Source organism: Saccostrea cucullata, unplaced genomic scaffold (genome assembly GCF_032062105.1).
Source record: "Saccostrea cucullata isolate Sc308-1 unplaced genomic scaffold, CSIRO_AGI_Scuc_v1 ctg1221, whole genome shotgun sequence".
In the NCBI taxonomy this organism is placed as follows: domain Eukaryota; kingdom Metazoa; phylum Mollusca; class Bivalvia; order Ostreida; family Ostreidae; genus Saccostrea; species Saccostrea cuccullata.
The window spans coordinates 119,945-142,234 of record NW_026928331.1 but is presented as its reverse complement, the minus strand read 5'-3'; the positions used below and the strand labels follow the sequence as shown (position 1 = coordinate 142,234).

The window sequence follows — 22,290 nt, the reverse complement described above, 5'->3', positions numbered from 1 at the left end:
TGAAACAGAAGTTTTCAAGAACACCAAATTCTGTGGACAAAAGCATTTCCTGCGCAAATGAGTAACACATCTCTTAAATCAATGAACATTTAAAGGGGCTGGGTGGTCGTGGCCATTTTAGACTATTTCGATCTCCTTTAGAAGAAAAGCTTCATATAAAGATATACAAAAACAATTAAATACCGGTATTAAAACTAATATGTATGAAATGTTTCTTTGTCAAGATATAATATCGAAAAATTTAAGTTATATCTGGTGGTTAATTTGTTGATAATTTGTTGACCCCCAGCCTCCTTAACTTCATGAATCTGTTCAACAACATAATCCTCGAAAATTGGTGCCCAGCGAATAATGAAGAAACCACAGTATACGGTTTAAAAGGACCAGTCCCCGGGTACCGCAGTGGAATTTGAGGGCTCTCCAATACATTCTGTGAATAAATCCATACAAAAATTATCTTCAATTAAAAAATCTCAATGGGATGAAAATACATATATAGTACTAGCGCTAAATCAATAGTATTTGTTTTTTTAATAAGACAATTCTATAAATAGGAATAGGTAAAAGGATAATTGTTTTATGTTATCTATCATTTTTATAAATCAATATTGAATTTCGAAAAAAAAAAGATCAGGGCTAATAAAGATGATTATTTACAGGCTCTTCATAACTCTGAAAAAACGTGTCTACATCGTGATACATTATCGGGTAGCAGTTAAGTATATATATATTGCAGGTATCGCCACAAGAATCCGTAGTCCATCCAGGGAGTTGGCGACAGTTCAGTTACTTAGATAACTTCAGTCATGTGAGTAGTTTTAGATTCACTCATAGATTAATTTTGAATATATGTATCCGTTTTAAAAAATGTTACATGTAGTAATGAAAAGTTTTCACTTTTTTTCTTATGCACAAGTTAGGATTTCTGATATTCTATTTATTTCTTGAAAGAAAAAAAAAATCTTAGGAATTGATTCTTATCAGTTTTAAGATTTCTATAGGAATGGGTTACATTTTTCTCCCTCGCTTTAGTTTTTAATTTTAATTTTTTATTGTTTTGATAACAATTAATACAATTAAACCATAACATTAGTGTCTTTTAACAGTGATTCAAATTTATTACACCATATAAATTCATGCAAAACTATCTGCATACATTTAGACTCTGAAACGTTATTCTAACATATATATACAATTTATTTTTTTAAAAATTTTGTTCTAGAAAACAAAAGATCTGAAATGTTTTTCAAAATATAAAAAAAAATCCCCTTCATTTTATTTTTAAGATTAGTATGAAAAATATTTAATGAATATTTAGTACATATATATTATAGTTTTAGTCTTAGAATGCCCCAGATCCTGTGATCGTTATTCCAAATAATAAAGCCTATGAGAGATCATACTTAAGTAATATGAATGATATTGACTGTTTATTGTAAAATTTTAAGTTTATTCATCTACATATTTTTAGAAATGAATATTCACATCGTAAATGAAATCTAAAGACACTTGCATTTAACAGTAAAGTTTAAAGCACTGAAATACCCATGTCAAACTTTGCAAAACGAAATACTATTTTTCTAAAATGTTTATCTATAATATCTACCATCTACTTCACGCATTTTATTTAAAACAAAAACAAAAAGATGAAGGATTAACATTTGTACTCTACTAAAAAAAGTAATATATTTTTGAAGTTGTTAATATATTACTATCATCCGCATATAATTTTATGTCACCCAACTGATTCAGTGCCCAAGAGTATGTTTTTAGAAACAGTCAATTTTTAAACCAGTTTTAGCAGGGTTCTCTCCCCCTTCAGAAATGCTATGTTGTATGTTATTCGTTCTGTCGACTGACTTGTTTTATACAAACTGGTCTATGAAGTAAATGTGAAATTGCTCCATTTACTTTACTAATGCAGAAGTTTGAATGCGTGGTTGGTCGGTTGACAGAGGGATGCTTGCACCTCTATGGCACCTGATCCCACCACTGTTGATTTTTAGGGATCAGTGTTTTTACACTGAAGTTATTTAATTTTCGTTTTAAGCATATTTAAATTTGATCTACTTTATTTTCTCTCTAATTTCTCCCGTATAAGCACCGTTTCTGTAAAAGTGCATAGACACAGATTTGAAGTTAATATTTTCTGTATAATATCACGACTTATATATTGGAATAGCATTTCACACGAAAATATATTAAAAAGCTCTTTTCATTTTAAAGTTTTATTGAAAATTCAAATTTTTGGTTCGGTTTGACTGACACATCCTTGCACTTTCACAAGGAAAATTCAGAGTGGAAATGTTCGAAAGGAAACCATACACACATTATATTTTGCACAACACTAAGCGCGGAATGACGATACTTGTGAAGGGGTTTTGCTTTCGAACATTTCTACTCCGAACATTTTTTTTCTGGATTAAAGTTATAATATTTTCATTAATACAAAACAAGATTGCCACTTTTCCTAAGTATTAAGAATAAAAGTAAAATTTGTGAGAGTGCAAGGATGTGTCAATCAAACCCGTCCAAAAATTTGAAGTTTCAATAACTTTTAGATGAAATAAGATTTGTAATATATTTTCGTGTGAAATGCTGTTACAATATATAAGTCGTGATATTATACGGAAAATATTAACTTCAAATCTGTATCTGTGTACCTTTAAACACTGTCATAGACCATTGCTTGTAATGAAAATAACAATTGATATAATAGATCCAAGGTAAAGTTATCTAATATCTGATTATAGACTATATGAAGTGATAATTGTTTTATCGTTCGTCAAATAACAGAATACACCTTTTATAACCTCCTGCAGACGTAAAGAAGCCGAGTCTAATTCAAGTCATCTTCGGTAGCCAAGGGGTTCTGATACGCTTCTCTCCTCATAATCATGAGGAGAGAAGCGTATCAGAAACCCTTGGCTAGCGAAGATGAATTCAAGTGCCCATGACTGTGCAGATTTTTAATTCCATGTTGCCATATGTGAGACAGTACTCCTGTCTCAAAAATTGAGATTTTAATACAAAATTAACATTCTTTGTAACGCCTTTTGGTCTGAAAAAGTGCTTATACAACAATACTTTGAAAAAAAAATAACACTGTTTCCGATTTTGTAAGCAATGCATGACGCTGAAAAATGGCACATGATTTGCTTGTGTGTTCAAGATGTCTATGGAGATTATACTAAAACTGTTGAAAGAACATCAAAAGAATCGTATAAGCAATCTAAATATTGTTATGTATATTACCAAAATGATTCATCTTCGCCAATAATTCACATGCACCATATATATGTATACTGCAATATGACAATTTTACACGTATTTGGCTTTGAAAAACTTTGCAATGTCTTCCTAAAACAATCTAGATGGTCATTTTTTTCCTCAAATTTCATAGTGTATTCGCTTTTTATAATAACTTTCATGTTCTTCGCTGAAAAAGAAATCTCTAGCGTAGAAATACAAAAAAATATGAAAAAATGTGATAATTCGCTGCTTTTCCAACAAACAATAGGGTCCAGTTGTAAAATTTGACAATTTTGAGATGCTCCCGTAAGAACATTCGATTTTTTTTTATTATCTTAAAACAAAAAAAATATAGTAGTAAAATTCATTCAAGAAAATTTATCAAAGTCTCTGGCGTAGAAATAATTAGACTCTGCCTCGTTAAGTTTAAAGGAATGGGCAACTTTCATTAACTTATGCTGTTTTATTGTCATTTATCTTCGGGGTAAATGATACACAAAATTGGATGCATGGATCAGTACATAATTTTGAAATTATTTTGATTGTAGATAAAACATTATAAAAATGTACATTTTCTTTTATTTTAGTATTTTTCACCTTTTACCATCATCTTTATAACTCATTTTCTATAATGTAATATTGAGAAACTTGAAGCAAACACAAAGGTTTACACTGCTTAATCTTTTTTTTTAAATGGGTATTATTGTTATTTTTGATATTTACAAAAGAGCTTGTATTCTCTGTTCTTAACTGATAATTGCATCTTAAAATTTTCATGAAAATGAGTGTCACCATTAAAATCAAATCTTCAATTGTGCATATGCATTATTTCAACAATGTTTTGAAACTTGATATTTTAATCCAGTATGTTTTTAAAAAGTTTTATTAAAACATCTTTTATATGTAAATGTTATGATATTATGCAATTTCTGACATCATTTTTTTTTCTTAAATCTTTCATTTCAAAAATCGTTTCACATACTTTGCTCTTATAATTTTCTTTGGGTTGCTTTATAAATAAAACTATACTTTACCTAAAATTAGAATAAGAAAAAAATAAGAGAAAGAGCTTTCTTAAGAATCATGTTTCATTCCATCAGTATAATTAATTGAATTGTTAAGAGCTCCTCTTTGATATTTCCACATTTACTGACGCACACTTGTGTATACGACAAAGGGCATTAGGATTCATACTTCATTGTATAATGAAAGTTTAAACAATTGTGACGAAAAAATGAACTAGATTTTTTGTATTCTCAGATTTCATTTCATCACGTTCACCATTCGTCCTAATTGAACCAGTTCACGCGAACACTGCCCTGTGGTGAAGTGTATCTAGAATGGCTTATCACCTTGTGTGATTTCTTTGAAACATTATGTATTAATTGTAGAATGAAGGTTATTCAATGCAATATGAGCTGTATTGACGTCAAATTTTCTGTTGCAAATTTGTCATAACCTTCTTTCAAAACAGAGAAAAAGAAAATTTACAAACTTCTGTGGTCAAATTTGTAATACAAAAACTATTTACAAGCTCTTAATGATGCAAATTACATTATTATTGTCATCCTGTAAGTACAATATTGTTTTCTTTAATAATTCTACATATGTCTTTCTTTTGAAATAATTTAATACGTTATTTTAGTCGTTCATAAAGGTTAAACTACTTACAAATTTATCATACTGAAATATTTTAATGGGAAAAATAATATTCTCAAAAAATGCAGCTGATATTGCTTTTTTTTATATTTAAAGTTGTTAACTTCCATAAAAAACCCAATTTTATAAGAAATCGTGACAAAATATGTCACTGACACTTTCCATATTATCTTTTTTATTAGGGATGGGTATCGCCAAAAATTACGTATCGCGATATATCACGATTTCCCCCCAAAAATATCACGATAATATCATGATATTTTTACAATCAGTTTTACAATGATTTATAATGAACTGTCATTATTTTTCTTAAAAATGTGCTAGAAAAACAAAATTTCATTTTTTTGAAATTTTTATGTACATACAATTGATCATGTTTGGATGGTAAGATGCTGTTCTTTTCACCTTTTACAACATTTTTTAGACTTACTATAATTGTAATTTAAATGATTGAACAAATAAATGAATAATTTCTGGACTTCATAATATGTACCCAAATACCGGTATTTAGTTCTCCGTATCACGATATGTATCACGCAACAAAAAATCGCGATATACCGGTATACCGATAAAATCGCACATCCCTATTTTTTATCAATCTACATTGTATTTATTTTATTTTTTACAAAGAAAAATGAACTTTATATTTGATATTTTTATCTGTACCTTTATAAGAAAGCGATTATATAAGATTGTCTATACTTTTTTTTAAAAAATGAAAATCAATTTTCCAAGAAAAATACCTATCTAAGTTGATTGAAATAACAATTTTACCCTTATGAAGCTTAGGTAAAATGCATTTAAAAATATATTATTATATTATTCAATTATTTTTCAAAAAATCTGTATCCAATACATAAATACAATGATATTATTATCCAAAATCACTTTCTGGAATAATTAAAATACGCAAACTGTCTATTCCAGCAACTGAGATAAACTTCTATCAGATAGGCCCAGTTCTTAATTCCGTTTGACCTCGCTGTAACTTTTTTTAAAACATGTAATTGGTTGTACTTATTTTATTTTATTCGAGACACATGTATATTTATACAGATTTATATTGATTTGGAGGTAGGCCTTGTTAACACCCTTTTTCAAAGGTTAAGTGATGGACTTTTGCGAGCAGCGCTGACTTTTACAGTTGACGGCTTACTTTTACACTAGTTTCATATTGTAATTTTTGTATTTACCATGAGGTAGTAAATACAAAAATTACAATATGACAATGTAATTTTTGTATTTACTACCAGCCGGTAATTTCAAAAATTACAATATAACACTAGAAAAATGTAAGGAAGCTCTTTAACGATATACATATTTAACTAAACATTAAATTCAACGTAAATAATGGGTTATCTCAATACACATACAAGGAAATGACAACCATCCTATCCTGAACACCCGGCCTTCTCATGTTAGTGCAACTAACACCATACCTATCACCACTAGAAAGGTTTTCTTATCTATTCTCAATTTTGTATCTCCGTACATGATACAGGTTTAATTGCCAAAGACCATCAACTGTGAAAGTCAGTGCTTCCCGCAAAAGTCCAGTAAAACATCAATCTGCGAAGATCTTCTTGTCTTCATTCGGAAAAAAACCAGAATCATTACTATATATCATTTCTTTTTCCAGGATAACATCACAGACTGCGTTATTATTTGTCTTGGTCGCCTGTGGATTTGGTATAGTTACCGCTGCAAAATTTGAAACAACAGAATTACTAGCCCCTCCAGAGAGACCCACATCTATTTCTAGTATTGAAGAACTAAGGCGATACATTCAGGAATTGAATATGTATTATCTGATACTGGCTCGACCGAGGTATATATTTCCTATTTTATAATTTATACTTCAAAACTCATTTATTTCAATGCAATTTACATCAGATACAAAGATATGCTACCAGAAATCTGAAATTGATTAAACACTGTATTGGATATATAGTACATGACATCTTTTTAGAGACCTATTTATATGCAATTTTTTAACGTTAAAAGGAGAAAGCAAAATCTTCCTGGTTTAAAATATACATATGAAATTTCGTCTTCAAATAGAGAGTAACATTTACCTTTCTAGTTTATGAAATAAATCTTTAAAAACATATTTGTAGATATGGACGTTCTGTTTCAAATTCTAAGCCTGCATGATCATTTGATGAGAGGAGCTGTGCCTTTCCAGACGTGTTTTTTTCTTGTTGGTTAATATACACAACACTTTGTTAATAAACGAAATTCTTTAATAAGATTTCTTACTTCAGTGTTTTATTTTTATAATTTATTGATAATTATTATTATCATTTTTTAATTAAAAAGATAACTAATTAACACGTTAAAGGAACTCCCATGTTTCGTGAATCAACATGATTCGTGTGTTTTCCAGAAAACAAAGAATGGATAAATCATCCAATAACGAAACAATGACTTGTTTTCTCATCGTCGCTAGTCTTCGGATGATTCACGTCCATTCTCTAAAAAAGGCGTGGTTTGCGACGTTGTTGTTTTCTAACACATTATTAAAAAACAATTTTACAGGTTTTTCCCTTCCTCCTCGTTCTTACGTGAGCAGTCCTATGTTATATGACGAATAAGATAATACTGCATTACTAGTATAAAAAATGAGTTTAAAATAAAAGTGCTTAAATACTGTAAACGTTATTAATATAATGTCATTCAAAAACTTCTTCTTGAAAAGATTAATATGTCTTTCGATGTTGCCTTCACTTCAACATTTTGATATGTAAGCGGCGTCCTATAGGCAAAAACAAAAATTTAGTTTCATTCCCCTGTTGATTCAATATATCAGTTTGAACTCGAAAAAAACGATACCACGGAGTCTTAAATATCTGTTTCAAACAAACATGGATATTTAACAAGAAAGAGATGTTAATATTAACATAACAACGAAACTTTAAGATAAACATAATGAATGCTAAAAAAAAATTTCCCACGTCAACTTGTTTTAATTATGAGGCAATATACAATTATCATCTGCATGTAGAGTTTATAAAATTATTTTCTTCCTACGAACAACTTCTGAAAGTCACTGACAAATAAGTTGATGAAACAAGACAGCAAACTCGTTTCTAGTAAACATTTCGTAAATTCTATGGTGGATGTACATGTATGGACGTTGTCAGCATCTAATTGTATCGTTAAGTCGAACGATGACTGATGTTTCTAATACAAATTGAAATACCATTTTACACAGAATTGTCCACGGTTTTCTCTGTTTTCCCTATCTCAACAAGGAGCACACGGTAGGTGTGGCGGGTGGACAGGGGATATTTACTCATCCATGGCACCTGATCCCGCCTTGATGGTTCATGTCTGCTCTGGTTCTGATTTTTTTTAATGGACTTTGAAGCTTGATTACTTATCATCTTTCTATTTCATTTGTATTTTTCTCTTTTACTATATTACAATAGAGAAGGTTGGGCTTAGTTTTGGGATCATTTATTTCCTGTGATAATATAAGCAACTTAAAAGATTATTCTTTTAAAATAACAAAACTAGATTACTTTTTAACAAACGCACCCGCTTTGTTACTATCCTCGGGTTTTCTAATGAATTTCTTTGATTTACAATTACAGAATTATAATGCTTGATTGATATGAATAAAAGGACATGTATTACACGAAATTTATTTGACCGCAAACATTATGAAACTACATGGAAAATCATTGCAATATATCCCACTTTTACAGTAGTACGTAATCTTCCGCCTTGAAGATAATTAACTTAAACAATAAATCTTTAATTGATATTTGCTTAAATCATAAAATTTCGTACAGATAATGTCCATTTGAAAACTAATCTAATAATTTGAAAATTTAAAGAAATCAATTAATTTAAGAAGATAACGAACTGTATTCGAGCTCAAAAGTGCATTTAACAAAACAAAAATATCAGGAACCGAACAAGCACGGAGCTCTATAACAGCAGAGGTGGGAAAAGGTGCCATGGGAAAGTAAGAAATCCGGCCGACCGGTCATACTGCAGTGTACTCCATGTCATGATCGGGAGACAACGAAAAAATCCGTCAACAATTCAGTGTTGATAGAATTGTCTAACAATTACTATGAAAAAAACGTTGTTTAGCATTATATTGTATTTGCTGATAAGGTCATTGTACTGACAATAGTACCTACAAAATGATGACTTTATACGAGACAGCTGATAGTCTTGTTTCATCAACTTGTTTGTCAATAGCCTAGTATTTTGTTTTAGAATTTGTTCATACATAGAAGATGCTCTTGTATATACTAAGGGGACGACCATTTGATTCTGAAGGGGGGGGGGGGTGCTGGCAGATTTTGGAAATAAATAATCTGTCTTTGAAAATGTTGAAAATAAATAATCTGTCCTCCACTGCAAAGAAAACAAATAATCTGACCTTGACTGATTGTTATTTAAATATTGTGAAAAATACCTTTCTTATTTTAGTGTAATTTAACCTCGACATCTTCAATACCGAATTTTTGGCTCGCTTCGCTCGCCATTTAAGAACCAGATAATGTTTATAAAATGAGATTTAAAAAATCCTTATGCACTTAACACAACGGCTGACATCATCAATCTGATTGGCAATATTTTAATATAAATATGAGAAGAAAGAAAATCATGCATGACCACTACACAAGGAATGAGAAAATCACAGACAAAGCAGTAGGCATCATTGATAAGACAATACTTGTGGTACAGACTGGATACTAGTAGTCAGTTTATGTACATGACAAGTGATGATTCACTTTAAATACAAGCCAATTCTTATGTCCTGCAAAAGATAAATTTTCTTGTCACAGAATTATACCTAGCATGGTCAACATAGGCCTGGTCTTAGATTTATCTTGAGGAATGATTGTATATAAAGTTAAAAAGTCGTTAGTTTTATATTGTTTATTTTTGTAAAATTTTATGATTTCAATTTTTCCAAAAGTTCTTTGGAGTTTTTAAGTGTCCACATCTGAGTTACACCACTTCTCAAACTGAGATGTAATCTTCGAAGTTGTTCCTTTGCTATTGTTAATATTTTAGCGAGGAGAAAAGAAAGAGGCTTGGTAGATCAGAAACTGGAATCCTCAATGTATCTATGTTTGTTAGGATTTTTTGAAAACTAATCATTGTTTTGAATACAAAATTATTTTCATGCAAAAAAGAAGTAAACGAGCTCTAAATGGCATATAGCAGATATACCAGGGTATTTAAAAAAACAAAGTTAAAAAAATAGTTCAAATTATTACTTTAGAATATAATTTGAATGCAGAATATGTATTTAAAGCATAGGCGTGCAGCATTCTAAAGTTGAGCATGATCTTGAGACAGATGAATTAACACGTGATATTCAAACGAATTAACACTTGATATTCACACATTTAAACTTATAGTTTGTAACAACCATGTTTTTTGTACTTTTCAAAAGCTGTCTACTGGTAGGATTTCCCAGTTGTCTTTTCTCAAACATGTATAAAATAAAATCTTTTACAATATCTTCTATGTTTTGTGCTTTGTTTTAATTTAAAATTTCCATTAATGATTTTTAAAGTATCATGACAATTTTTTTTCTACTCTAAACTACTTTTAACCCTTTGAAGAATCCAAATTTCAGATGTGCTCAAAAATAATCTTGTTACTATATGCGTTCGCCTGTTAAGTTCGCTGATTTGATTTATCGTATACATACATAAAGGGGTGAATCCAGCTTTGTACACTGGATTTTATATTTAATAAACCGTCAATTTGATCAGCAAATTATTTCGATAGAATAAAGCAACTATGATTTGGCAATTTTTTGTCATGGCTTTACTTTAAGATGAATTGAGAAATACAGTCATACAATGCATGCAAGAATCAAAATGTCCAATGATACAATACAATGAATATATACAATGATCAATTACTGTTCAATTCTTCAATAGATGCAAAGATCAATGATCAGGAATGAATTCACACACAATGGTCTTCATCGACCTTTTTTTTAATAGTATATATGATGTAGAGGGTTAATGACAATGACGGAAGCACAATTAGTGGCCACAGATCCTGGAAGAAAACTCTAGTTTGTAACGACCACTTGTTTTCTACATTTCAAAAAAATGTTTTGCAGTAGGATATCCAAGTCATGTCACAATAAGTCACAAGAATAACACGGCAGTTAAAATCCCAAATGAAATGATAGTACAGATTTGTTATATAAAAATACGAGGGCCGTTCAAAAATTACGCGGACTTGTTGCACAGAAAAAATATTTGACGACATATTCGGGCAAATTGTCACAAATAATATAAAAGAATCTTTACTTACATGTATATAGTCTTCAAAATTTTATATCAAAATGTTGTAAATTGATATCAATTTTGGGTGATTTATCAGGACATATCATTAAGTCACGGAGCAGCAAAATCTTCGTCGTCACGGACATTATAAAAAAAAGAGCTTTTATTTTCTCAACATTTTCCCAAGAGTTCCTGTACGTACAGTTTGAGTTACCTATTCTCTCTTTTCAACATCCATACACAATTTCTTGGCAAGCTTAAAATCTTTAAAACATGTAAAACATACTCCTTTTTGTTTTAAAACCACAGACTGCTGGTACTTATGAGATACAGTGTGACATTGGATCACTCTCAATCACGTTCTTAACAGTCCGGATAAAGTTTTCGTCGATAAGATTCGTCTCGCCCTCCCGTATAGCCTTTTTTACAGAGGTATAACGGTCTAAAATTCCAATTTGCTATTTGTAGACAAATGTCACTAATACCCAAGTTTATTACATCTTTTATTATGCACATTTTGAATCTATGTTGGCGATATCTTGAGCATTACGCATAATTTAATAAAAGTGTGGTACTCCGTCAATTCAGGAGACGTCATTTTCACAGTCGTTTTCACAGGAATTGCATCCGCACTATATTTCTGTCAATACTTCAAATATCACCTCAGAAATCTACAAACAAGTAATAGAACAATTATATAAAGATAAATATCGCGAATTATAGAAAATGAATGAGTTACTAGTAAATTTTGGACTCCACATACTTTTGTTTTAAATTATTTGTTGTGCTCCGTACATCTCCATCAACGATATCAACTCAGCGATAATTTTAGGAGAAATTTTTAAAATACAGAAACTTTGCCCAAAATTTATTGGAATCCTTAAGATACATATTTCTGTGAAATTTCAAAACTATATGACGTCTGTAAGAGTAAATAAAAGCAGAGTCCGCGTAATTTTTGAACGGTCCTCGTATACTATCAAAACAGTCCGAAAAGATAAAGTAACTTATCCAGCTCAAGGTAGGTGATACACCGGAGATCTAGCCTCACATCTTAATCTGAGTCCGCTATTGTTTATCCCCTCTTTTTTGTATCTTTTACATTTCTGTTCAATTGCAAGGTATGTGTATAGTGCTCATATCCGGAAGTGTCCAGGGAATCTGCTGGTCAAAGTTTTTAATTGACCATCCAGGGATGTTCTAAATCAAAGTGACATTGGTCAGTGAAAGGCAGACTCTAAAGTACATGTATAGATGTATAACAGTATTAGGATGATAACGTCTTACCAAGGAACAGAACCATATTTCTTGCAGTGAACAGATGAAACTTGAAGCAATAGGATAAACCGATAATTCTGCCTATTTTTACAGTGTTCTAATTTTGTCATTTCGAATTTATTCCATAATTCGGATTATGTAAAAGCACCGCATTAAATTACATATTTAAGACACACACAGGGATTTTTATGTCCTGAGACACACGTTTGTCAGTAAGATAATCAGGGAGGAAAATCACATCCCCGAAGGCTTTGTCATGCAATATTGAATTGTGTTTCGAACCAAATGAAGCTTTTAAATTACTCTTTAAAAATAAATTTCAACGGTTCAAATCAAACACATTTTGAAGTTTCAGTAGAATTTTTTTTCCCCCAGTTTCTTTTGGGAAATTTTCGTTCGACGGACGATAACTCTTGTGAGAAAATGCATTAAACTTGTGCTTTGTATTTTTCTATTTTTCATTATACATTGTATTTCAAATATTTTATTAGGTCTCACTTCCAGCAGTTTTAGATTATTAATAACAATTATGTCATTTTTCGTCAATGAAAGATATGGAGATAACGAACAGTATTCAATATCAAAGTCCACAAAACAATACAAATTAGGAGAGGAGCAAACACAGATCTCCAAATTAAAACATCAGATGTGGGATCAGGTGTCATGGAGGAGTGAGCATCCCCTGCCGACCGGTCACATCCGCCGTGTGCTCCTTGTCATGTCCAGGAAATAACGGATACATCAGTCAATTCAGTGTACGTATAAATAATGGAATAACAAATAGTATGAAAAACGTCAGTGAGCATTTGACGCAATGATAAATTGTATTAAATTTTGCTGACTATGTCATTGTATCGACCACAGAACTTACGAAATGACGAATTTAAACGAGGCTGCTGCTATTCTTGTTTCAACCACTTGTTTGTCAATAATTTACCTCGTTTTAGAAAATGTTCATACGTAGAGCATGCTCTTGCGTATCGAATCAAGCTATTCATATATAAACAGACTGCTTCATTTAACTTCGGATAGAACATTGTCCAGACTTTTAATTGTGATGTCCAAAAAAGCACTAGGTGGGATTTCTTAGCAGTATCTCGGAGTCTTCTATTTTTAAAGGTATGAAGTCATGAAAGTCAGAATCCCATGGGAGAATGGTAGAATTTTAGCCCACCTTTCTCCGAAGGGAAAAAATGTGTCAGATGAAATATTTTCTCCAATTTGGAATTTTCCTCCCCGAGATTTGTTCAAATGGGATTCATTCCACGGATCTTGAGAATGAGACGTTTTCTTCCATACATTGTTAAACACGTGATAATCTAGATTCCAGGTTTGGGGCGAATTACATTGAATTATCATTTATCAGGTTTAGTTTTGAAGGGGATGGATGCATGCTTATGAAAAAAAAAATTGCAAAGTTTTGTATTTCTATTCCTAAAAACCTAAAAATGTAATGGTAATAGTAATGCATTACTTTACTAAAGTAATGGTAATGTAATTTATTACTCTAAGAAAATAGAGTAATGGTAATTTAATGCCCAAAGTGTTGAAGTAATGGTAATGTAATGCATTACTTTTCAATGTAATTCGCCCCAAACCTGGAATCTAGATTATATCATGTGTTTAACAATGTATGGAAGAAAACGTCTCATTCTCAAGATCCGTGGAATGAATTCCATTTGAACAAATTTCGGGGAGAAAAATTCCAAATTGGAGAAAATATCTTTCAATTACTAAGTGACAATTTAAAATTTTGAACTTTCTTTGAATGTAATTTATTTACTGTGTAATATATTCAAGTACTTGTATATATTACACAGTCAATAAATTACATTCATAGAAAGTTCAAAATTTTAAATTGTCACTTAGTAATTGAAACATGTACAATATGCAATTTTTGTGTAACTATGAAATTTCATGAAGCAATTAAACTTTTGGGGTACTTTAACCTCTGCCCAAAACATCTAATGATAAAGAATAGGCTATTCTGAACTAGTAGTGTACCTTATGAAAAAAAGAAGTGCATTGAAACACTTGTGAAAAAAAGGTACTAGGTATGTTACAGTACATTTTGCTCTGCTAAACATAGAATGTCTGAATGTCTTTTATTTTTTTTGGTACAATGGATTTGTTATGGTCAGTTCAAGCTAGACCAGCTCAATTAATGTTTTATAAACACAGTTAGGAGAAAAACTGGTCTGGTAATTTGGAGCACTTCTTCAAACAATGCATTGTTTTAACGGTTATTTAACCCCAAGGCATAGTGTGTTTTGATGACACTCTAGTTATTCAAAAGGTGGCAATTATCAGTTTACAGTGTACATTAATTAGTGTACCTCATACATGATAAAAAAAAATAACTATTTAAATAATTCTTTGAAATCAAAGCTTATAAATAGAATTTTGAAAACGTATTTAAATAGATACAGAATTTTAATTTAAATATAAGGTTAACTTTTTTCATTCAATTTTATCCTTTGCAAAAAAATAATAATAAAAAAAAAATAAAAATAAAAATTACCTGAGCGGTAATTTTCATGTTCATTTTAATTTCTTGAAATAGGTACATGCATAATAATGCTTTGTGATGCTACATGTATGTAATGCCGGTGTAAAGACGAATAATGACCACCATCAAATAATGACCGGGGGTCATTTTTCGACAGCGAAAAATGACCCCCGGTCATTATTCGACGTAGAAAAATGACCCTTCTGCCCGTAGAAAAAGTGTCACCACCCTAAAAATTTGCAGAACCCACGTGAAGAAAAGTGACCCCCGTAGAAAAATGACTCCCTCTTGATTAAAGCTGAAATTTTTAGGGGGCAAAACAAAATTAGATAAAGAAGCATATTGGCCAAAATGCTCACCTAAGCTTATTTGGAATAAATTGATGATATGTTGATCTCATAACATACGATTATAGCTATATTTTAAGGTCAGACGACACGTTCCTCGAAAATATATTTTGTATCTCATGGTCATGTTGGTATTATATAAAAAATAATTCATATTTGTCTCCTCTGATTTCTACATTGTTTTCAAAATGTTTTTAAATAATAGAAGTACACCAAAAATTGTGATATAGGCCATTCAGAAGATTACCTATAAGGGTTATATAAGAAATGACCCTAGGGTATTTTGTCCAAATGCCTGGTAAGGTACCTTAAGTTTTTGTGAGGAAACGTACTTCAATGACAAATTCTTAGGAAAAATTATATATTTTTTTTGACCTTAAGGTCAATGCAATGATTCAGAATCTAAAGGAGTAAAGATTTATCGAGCCTCAATGGTTAGGTAAACATTGTTTTTCAATGGTGGAAATCATCGTACTGACAGAAAAAATCAGCAGTATAATATATTATTATATCCTCCGTTTGAAAAGCGGGAGGGTATATAGTGATTGGGATGTCCGTCCGCCTGTTACGCTTTGAGGTATCCATTTGTTATCCGCAACTCTTCTATTATATATAAAGATGTACATGTATTTGTAAAACAGCTATGCCCCTGTATGGCAACATAGCGAAGATTAAACTTTTCTTAAAGGCAATTTAAAAATAATGGTACCCAAAGTAGGGTCTTCTCACAAGAAATACAATTGCAAAATAGGAAAGCCCTAGCACCACTTGTTCAAAATTAATTGCTAAGGATAAGTGTTTGAAAGGTAGGTCAAACTCAAAGGTCAAAGGGTCAAAGTTGATGGTTTCTTAAGATAGGTTTAATGCAACAAGGATTACATTTGTGAAGTATGAGAGTACTAGTATCTACCGTTTAAAAGTTATAGCCAGAGTAAATTAAAAATTTGGCATTTTTGTGTAAAATGGGACAAACTCCAAGGTAAAGGTCAAATTTGGTGGTACCCAAAGTAAGGTCTTGTCACAAGGAATGTACACATATTGAATATGAAAGGCATAGCTACAATAAATGAAAAGTTATGGTAAAGGTTAAAATTTTTGCGGAGAAACAGACCGCCAGATAGACAGACAGACATACAGACGGACACAATAAAACTATATACCCCGATCTTCGATTACAGGGACATAAAAAGAAATGGTCTTCAATTAAATTTTCATATTATGACACAGTATAAAGAAGGCGTTACAAAAATGAAAATGTTTGTTCTGATTTTCATATTAAATTCTCTGAAAAATATACTCAGAACTGGGTAAAATCGTGGAGTAAAACAAGAATTAAGAAATGTAATGAATACTGTGTGCTAAATCAAAAGGTTATGTCAACATGTATAGTTTTTGCATTAGAATGTGTATTTTACACTAGCCTATAGCTTTTCAGAGCATATTCTCAAGTGTTTTACCCACCCCACTCCCTTACTTATTTAGGAGGAAGTCGATTATCAACGAAAGCAACAACAAAAAACTACCCTACCTTTATTTTTCTATAAGGAGGGACTAAAAATAAGCTTAAAATAATCTACTATTCTACTAATTTTCAACTGTTACTTTGCCACAATACTTTCAAGGATACCCTCGCCTACATTTAAAGTATACTTTAATCATGGCGAAGTAAATTATGATATGATAGAACTTGTGTGAAGGCTTAACTTCATTTCAATATTTTATCTAGAGCCTCTTTCAGTATTATTGAAAGGTATGGAGTTTTATTTATATTTTTTGCTTTTCATTTATTTATTTTTTGTTTTGATTTAACATAATTTATTTTTTTTGGGGGGGGGATGGGTAAAAATTTCCTCCTCTTTCATTGTCAAATAGGATTTGCCAAACTTATACAAGCTAAAAGTTGAAATGAAGGAAAAATTAATTTTTCTAGTTAGTGTTATTGGAACCTGATTTTTGCATGGTTTGATTTCTAAAAACAAGTGGAATATCATTCTTTAAGCAAACACTATTGGGAGGAATATTAAAAAGAAATTTTATTTACTTGACAATCAAAGAATCTCTTTTCACTTTAAAGGGGGTCATTTTTCAATGGGGGTCAATTTTTTTATAGGACTAACATATAAAATATTGACCCCTAGGACACTTTTTCTACAAAAAATGATCTTTTTCTACGGGTAGGGGGTCATTTTTTGTCGTTGAAAAATGACCCCCGGTCATTATTCGATGGGGGTCATTATTCGTCTTTACACCGGCATTACAATGGATTTTATGAAGTAATGCATTACATTACCATTACATGTAATGCAGTTTTGGGTATTACACATTACTAGCATTACTTGGAGTTCATGTAATGCATTGCAATGAATTACCATTACAATTAGCATTACCCCAAGTCTTCTTGATTCAATCAGATATTCAGATATTTCGCGTTGTGTAGAATAATCATAATGAGGTATAATGGTCTTTGCCCTCTCCGTCCGTTGTCTTTCTATCTGACTGTTTAGCAGTCTGTCTGCAAAAGTTTCACCTTGTCAATAACTTTTGATTGGTTGGATTTAAGGGTTTCATATTTTCTATGTGTATTCCTTGTGTCAAGACCTTTCTTATGGTGTCAACGACATGACATTATTGGTTTGCAAAAATTATCAAATATTAGCCATGACAAGAAATTTTGAAAAATTGTTTCTGGGTCTTTCATACTATAATTATAAGCATTTCTAAATAGACCTTTTAATGAATGTAAATGCTTTTGATCTTCTTGACCTTGGCCTTAAAGTTTTACCCACTAACTTTGCCGTATCTTTTAAACGGTAAAGACTATAGGGCTTTCATATTTCACAGATGTATGCCTTGTAACATTTGGATATTAATATATCAAATTAAACATGAACTTTTAATATTTTGTCTAACATCTGAAAAAAAAACCTCAAAGTTCTAAGGCTAACTATGGCGTAATTTTGCAAAGTTCAGTAAACCAAAGTCTATTTCTTTCATAACTTTATATAAAGATAGGGATTTTCTGTAAATCACATTAAAAAGCTGACAACACTGGCTGCAGTGAAGTCATGGACACCCAAGGACTGGAGTACATCAATGAAAACGGTGAGGTGAGAGATTTGCAGACCTATGCTCCCTTAACCAGCTGGTAATAAGAGGAAGCATCTTTCCTCATAAAAGAATTCACAAGGCCACATGGAGATCCTCTGACCATGTTACAGGGAACCAGATTGACCATATCTGCATCATCAAGAAATTTTGAAGAACATGGAAAGATGTCAGGGTGATGAGATGAGCAGACATTTCATCAGACCACAATCTGCTAATGACGGCATTAAGACTGCGCCTCAAGAAGTTCAAAAACATTACCAACAGGAGGACAAGGTACAACGTGAGTGCCCTCAAAACAAAGGAAGGGAAGATGGCATCCCATCCCAGCTTGTCAAATAGATTCCAGCTACTAAAAGACAAGCTAGAAATTAAACAATGTTACCAACATCGAGACTCAATGGCAGTATATCAATGAAATGTGGCAAGGCACATGCGAGGAAGTCCTAGGCAGAAGAAAGACTCAGCACAAGGAGTGGATCTGTGGTGATACCATGAATAAACTGGATGAGAAGAAGGAAAAGAAAGCGATGCTGAATACAAGCAGGACAAGATCAACAAAGGCAAAAGCTCACGAGGACTACACAGCCACAGATAAGGAAGTTACGAAAAGCATCAGGAAAGATAAATGGGATAACATCAACAACCTGTCCAAACAAGCTGGAGAAGCAGCAGGACTAGGAAACTTGAAAGAACTATATATGATTACAAAGAAGTTCTCCAACAAGTTCCAGCAAACAGACAAGCCAGTGAAGGAAAAAAACGGGAAAACTCTTACAACAACAGAAGAGCAATTGAAGAGATGGGTAGAACACTTCGGGAAGCTATTAAAAAGTCCAACACCAGTAACACCTCCGGACATACAACCGGCCAATACAGACCTCTCGATCAACTTCGACAAGCCAACAAGGACAGAGAGCAATTAATAAACAATTTAATAATTAAAAATGGAAAAGCGGGAGGGCCTGATGAGATACCAGCAGAAGCCATCAAAGCTGATGCAGAGACAGCCATTAATATCCTATACAACTCTTCAACAAGATCTGGGAAGAAAAGAACATTCCGAAGGAATGGAAAGAAGACATCCTTATTAAGCTGCCAAAGATGCGAGATTTGAGGGAATGCAGTAATTACAGGGGAATCATGCTCCTGTCAGTGCCTGACTATGTCCTCAACAGGATACTTCTCGAGAGAATGAAAGAAGCAGTGGAGCCAAAGCTCCATGACCAACAGGCTGGTTTTAGAGCCAGCAGATTATGTGCTGACCAGGTAGCCAGTCTGTGCATCATTATAGAACAATCACTGGAGTGGAAGTCCTCCCTATATGTCAACTTCATCTACTATGAGAAAGCAATCGACAGCGTGGACCGAGAGACATTGTGGAAGATACTGAGGCACTGTGGAGTACCAGAGAAGCTAGTCCCCCTGATTCGAAACACCAATCAAGGCATGATATGCAGGGTTGCCCATGCTGGGCAGATGTCTGGGAGTTTCGAGGTCAAGACACTAATGACGGAACTGAAAGATCTTGATTTTCCGATGACCTGGCTCTCCTTTCACACAACCAATGTCAGAAGCAGGATAAAACTCACCTTGCAACAACATCAGCAGGAACGGGCCTCAAAATCAACTTGAAGAAAACAGAATTGATGAAGATAAACATCACTGTCCAAACCCATTAAAGAAGTTGAGTCCTTCGTCTACCTGGGAAGTGTGGTGGACAGACAGGGTGGCACAGACCGTGACATCAAGTCAATGGCAATGCAAGAACTACTTTTATCATGTTAAAGAACATCTGGGCCTCAAAGAACATCCGTATTACCACCAAACTGCGGATCCTCAACTCTAATGTAAAGTCCGTCCTATTGTGTGGTGCAGAGACGTGGAGGATGACTAAAGCTACCCTGCAGAAGATCCAGACATTTTACAACACCTGCCTTAAGCGCATCTTCAACATCTGGTGGTCTGAAAGGATCTCCAAAGAAGAACTATGGAAGAGTGCAGGACAGTAAGACAGAGGAAGTGGGGCTGGATACACATAAAGGAAGTCACCATCTAGCATCACACATCAGGCCCTGACATGGAACCCACAGGGCAAAAGGAAAGAGTGGACGTCCTAAAAACACCTGGAGGTGTGACTCGGAGACAGAGTTAAAGACACAGAAAAGGACCTGGCAGGATGAAGCTAAAGCAGCTCAGAATCGAGGTCGTTGGAGGACTGTCGTCGATAGCCTATATTCCTCACGAAACGATAAGTACATGTTAGTAAAGTACATTAAATCAATTGCGTTTCATATATATGACAGGCCAGTTATTGATTTTCAATGAAATATATAGAACTTGACATGGAGGTCCTCTATGGCTTTCCATAATATTTAGACAATGAATAAAACGCAATAATGAAAATGCAGGATAGACTAGCGAATACATGAACCGTATATGTTCCAGATGTATAATTATTTACTTAAACCATCGTAACAATTAAATGAACAACTCATGACTCGTAAAGAAACATGGCAACAGATATTTCAAATGAACAAATATTAAATGTCTAGATTAACTGTTGCTCGAGGAGAATTAAGATAAAGAAAATTAAATATAAACGTTAAATAAAAAGTGGAGAAAAGTTATAATTAAGATGTTACGAAATTTCGAAAAATAATTGAAATCTTGAAATCCATCGAAATTCAATCTAAAACTTTTAAAAATATTTGAAAAATAGATTGTACACGATCACGGGGTCGAAACTCATAGTGTTATTAGAAAGGTCTAATGTCACAGGTAATGGTAATACACATGTTGTGTGAAAACCCTATCTCTTCTCATTCAAAAGTTATAGCCAATTTAATGTTAGGTTTAAATTTTTAAAGTATGTCAAACTTCAAGGTCGAGATCACAGGGTCAAAAATCATAACTGTATTTAGAAAGGTTTTGTCACAAGTAATATACAAGTTTAATATTAAAACCATATCTCATCTCATTCAAAAGAAATGACCAAGGTTAAAGTTTTTTTGTGACGGACGGACAGAACTACAGACTGACAGACGAATGAGACTTAAGGATAAATAAAATAACACAAAGTTTTCTTTTTTTTCAGAAATCAATTTTTCTCATAGATTTACATTTAGATTGGTAATCTTAACAATTTTTACCAAGTATAGTGGCAGAATTTTGTAAGATTTTGTCATAAGGTTAAAAAGTGGTGCAAAATTTAAATTTGTATGGAATTATATAGACAGCAAAACAAAGTCTCATATCTAAGCACCAAGGAAAACCTACGATTTCTTTATATTTCACGGAGTTATTATTTATGTCATTTCAAATCAAAATCAGTCAAAAAAAATATATATCAATCCATGCATCAAATTTTTGTTTGTGTTAAGTACCCTTAGGAAAATAAAATCTAAATATGAATTAAAGTATAAATTATATAAGCACGGTTACTTAAAATGTATTTGGCACATAAAATAAATCTAGACCATAGAGCAAATCATGCATTGTTTACAAAATCAACATGGGTTCTAAAACCAAATTTAATGCGACACAAAAACGTTTATTCTTCATGTTTAACCTTAGGTCAAGTGAGGTCATTTGGTTGGTCCTTTAATATTATCTCTGTTTGTATTAGATACCTTGTGGTTAAATCTCTACAGCTTTCTCTAATGAAAGTGATCTTTAATATCATGTTCACGAAATGTTCTTCGTATGTCCAAGATAGAGTTTTCTGATTTTGTCCAAGATAGGTCTTCATCAAACCACTTCAGTTATCGTTTACACACTTTCCTCTGGTCAGGGTGACGTAATAGCTGAGCACTTCATGGTCGGGGAATTAAATACATCTCGCATCGTTTCATCGTTTCAA

At 32.2% G+C, this 22,290-nt stretch overlaps 1 protein-coding gene and 1 long non-coding RNA gene across 2 annotated transcripts; both read left to right on the top strand.

The window, feature by feature from the left end:
* Window positions 1-738: 738 nt before the first annotated feature.
* LOC134277222 (uncharacterized) lies at window positions 739-7,098 on the top strand. The gene is made up of 3 exons (XR_009994216.1): window positions 739-808; window positions 6,551-6,739; window positions 7,029-7,098. It is a non-coding gene; the product is annotated as an uncharacterized LOC134277222 (long non-coding RNA).
* A 12,434-nt stretch (window positions 7,099-19,532) lies between these two features.
* On the top strand, window positions 19,533-20,063 carry LOC134277230 (uncharacterized). Its single transcript, XM_062759546.1, has one exon. The coding sequence runs from the start codon at window positions 19,533-19,535 to the stop codon at window positions 20,061-20,063; it is 531 nt and encodes a 176-aa protein (XP_062615530.1).
* The last annotated feature ends 2,227 nt before the right edge of the window (window positions 20,064-22,290 follow it).